Here is a 3,068-nt window from a genome sequence, read left to right on the forward strand (position 1 = left end):
GGCTCCCAGCCCAGGCGTGGGGAGGGCGGGAGGCCGCCAGGCCAGAGTCCCGCGAGGACCGACACGCTCCTGCTGCATTTTGTTTCTAATCTTCCCAAATCTCTCATCACTATGACGCAGTCCCAAGAGCAGTGAACAAGTGGAGCCCACCCGAACTGTGAGCTAGTGTCACCATTCCACAGGCAGGTCATGAAGCCCAGCTAGACAGACCCTGGGGACACTGGCAAGGTCTGCTGGTGAATCCAGGCACCGCCAGCTCCTGGCTGCCTGCGCGTCCCCAGGTGTCGAGGCCTCCAGGCAGGATGGGGAGGGAGGGCCGGCTGACCTCAGGGTTTTAGATCCAACGGCTGCCCCCTGGCCCGGGCCCCTCTCCCCCTCCCTGGGAAAGGCGAGGCTCACCTGGAGGAGGAGCTGTGGGCGGGTGGTGCTGGCCGCCCAGCGTCTCCGCCCAGGCCAGGGGTGCTGGACCCCAGCTCCGGGCCCCAGGGCCGTTCTGAGGTCTGGGGGTGGTGCCCGGCCCCGGGCCGGTGCTGGCCGGCCTCCCGCTGGCCTCCCGGACTGCTGCCACCACCAGCTCTGTGGGCGCTCTGGCCAGCTGCCCCGGGCTCGGGATGGCGGGGCGCGGGTTGAGCCCCCCGGCAGCTGCTCATGCACTCCTCCTCCGAGGCAAAGTTGTTGGCGTTGCCGTGGCAGCCACCATACCAGAAGCGGTTACACCGGCCCACGGAGGCGATGAAGTACCAGCGGGGGGCCCAGTCTGTGCAGGAGCCGAGGGCGCTGGGCAGCAGGCACCCCACGGGGTATGCTGAGGGCAGGAGCACGCATGTCACTCAGGCAGCAACGCGGCCCAGCAGAGCCCTGCCAAGAACCACCCACATCCCCTCGGAGACAGGAGCCCTTCCCGTCTACGGAGCAGCCTTCGCCCCTGCCCGGCCCTCACCTGGCCCTCATCCGGCGCTGGGGCAGAGTCTGTTCCCTGACCTGCCCTGGGCACAGAGCAGCCTCCGCAATCAGCCCAGCCACCTCCACCCACAGAGCCAGAGCCTCCCAGAAAGTCAGGCCTGGGAGCTCCCGGGACCGGCTCCCCCGCGCCCCTCCCATCCCTGACCAGGCCCATGGAGTCCACACCCAGAGCCACCCGAGGGCTTGGCCCAGCCCTGAGCTCCAGGAGCCTGTGCAGATGCCCAGCGAGGGGCCGTGACTGGCCCCTGCCTAAAGCCTCCTGCAGGCCCTGACCCCCAGCCTGCCTGGCCTTCAGCATCTCCGTGTGGGTCCCCAGAATCTCCATCCATGCATCCCTTGCTCCAGCCTCAATACCTCCTTCCAGGACTCGCCCCAGGCAGGGCAGGGACACCCCATCCACCGGCACTGACCCTATACCACCCCCACCTCCTCTGTGGGATCCTCTCCCCCACCCCATGGCAGCCAGGCGGCCTCAAGTGCAAACCGCTGGGAATGAGAACAGTCGGCCGTTCCCTGGCCTGGCACCTAGGAGGCTGTCGGTACATCCTGGTGGAAGAATGAACGAACCACTGAGCCCAGGGAGGTCGTTGGCGTTGAGTGGGGGCCAGCGCCTGCCCACCGGGCTGAGGAAGAGCATCCACTCACCGTAGCTGGGCTGGCCCACACAGCCTTCCCCAAAAGGGCCTGCTGCTGAGGCCACATTGTCATAGCAACAGCCAAACTGGGAGCCCCGGCACTCAGTGGGCTCACTCTGCTGGGCCTGGGGCTGGTGGGCCTGGGGCACCTGGGGAAGAAGTTGGGGATAGATCAGCTTCCTGGGGGGCTCTCAGGTGCCCGGGAGAGGATGGCAGGGAGCGGGGGAGACAATCGTGAGCCCACAGTGCAGAACCCCAGCCCCGGGGGGAGGTCAGAGGCCCGAGAACAGCAGACGAAACCCCAGCCCCAGACCATCTCTGAAGCTTGTGTCCTCGAGAGGGCGACCCAGGCCTACAGGCTTCAGAGACCTCCTCCCTCCAAGGCCAGAGCTGCAGCGTGGCACAGAGCAGGTTCCAGGCTGGGCTGGGCTCCCTCCCACACGTGAATGGGACACTCACTGTGGGGGCCACTGCTCTCGACCCCGACCTCCTCCTGTCGTCGCTGTTAGACTTTGCGCAGCCAGCTTGATGGGGCCCCTCGGCCACAGACACCCCGTCAGGGCAGCACCCATACCTAGGCAGACATCATAGCCCTCTCCTCACCACCTAGTCCCTTCCAGGGACCCTGAGCTTCCAGCACCCCCGGACTCCCTGCACTGGGGGCTGACCAGGGGAGGGTCCAGCAGGAGAGGCCGTGTCCCTGAATGCAAGGCATCCCATCGCGCATACCTACCCCAGACTCGGGCCTACCAGCCACTGAGCGGCCAGCAGGGAGGGCAACACTGACACCGTAAGCGGAGGGGCAGCCCTGACAACTGGCAAATCCTCCACTCACATATCCCACCACCAGAGCGAGGAGGGGAGTGAGCCGGGCCTGCCGGACCATCGGGCCCCCAGGGGGTGTTTATCAAACAGCAGCAGAGGGAGAAGGGGAGGAAAGAGGGTCAGGACGCCAGCACGCATTTCTCCCCACAGCCAGGACTTGGGAGGGGAGGTGAAAGGAAGATCGGATGAGAGCACCTTCCCCGTGCCAGGCGCTGTGGATCGGTCTCACCCTCACAGTCACCCCAGTTAGTGGCTGTCACTGTTCCCGTTCTCAGCAGAGGAAGCCAAGATCAGAGAGGTGAAGTCACTTGTCCAAGTCACCCCGCACACAGCTAATAAGTGGCTGAGCTGGGAGTCACCCGCAGGCCGCTGGCCCCAAAGTCTGGGTCCTTAGTGCCTTAGCCCTGCGGGAGTGGGGGCCTGGTTTGGACTGAAAGCTGAAACCCAACCCCCTGCGCCTTCCCAGAGCTCCGGCGACAGCTCCAGGCTGGCCTCTGCAGAGGAAGCAGGCCCTCCACCCCGACCAGTACAGCGCGACCAGCACAGCGCGACCAGCACAGCGCGAGGAAGCAGGAAGTGCAGCCAGCGGAGGCAGTCAGGGCTGCAGCCCCCTCTGTGGTCCCATTCCTGGGCTGTCCTGCCCTC

The 3,068-nt window shown here is 66.1% G+C and overlaps 1 protein-coding gene across 1 annotated transcript in view; it reads right to left on the bottom strand.

The window, feature by feature from the left end:
• The window catches only part of PAPLN (papilin, proteoglycan-like sulfated glycoprotein), a 49,564-nt gene that overhangs the window by 18,893 nt on the left and 27,603 nt on the right, over window positions 1–3,068 (bottom strand). The window contains exons 19-22 of the mRNA XM_015562003.1: window positions 2,332–2,380; window positions 2,058–2,172; window positions 1,609–1,747; window positions 400–805 (exon numbers count right to left, since the gene is read on the bottom strand). Of these exons, the coding sequence (XP_015417489.1) occupies window positions 400–805; window positions 1,609–1,747; window positions 2,058–2,172; window positions 2,332–2,380 (709 nt within the window). The remainder of the gene's footprint in view (window positions 1–399; window positions 806–1,608; window positions 1,748–2,057; window positions 2,173–2,331; window positions 2,381–3,068) is intronic.

The sequence above is a fragment of the Myotis davidii genome, unplaced genomic scaffold (genome assembly GCF_000327345.1).
Source record: "Myotis davidii unplaced genomic scaffold, ASM32734v1 scaffold17, whole genome shotgun sequence".
NCBI classification, from domain to species: Eukaryota; Metazoa; Chordata; class Mammalia; order Chiroptera; family Vespertilionidae; genus Myotis; species Myotis davidii.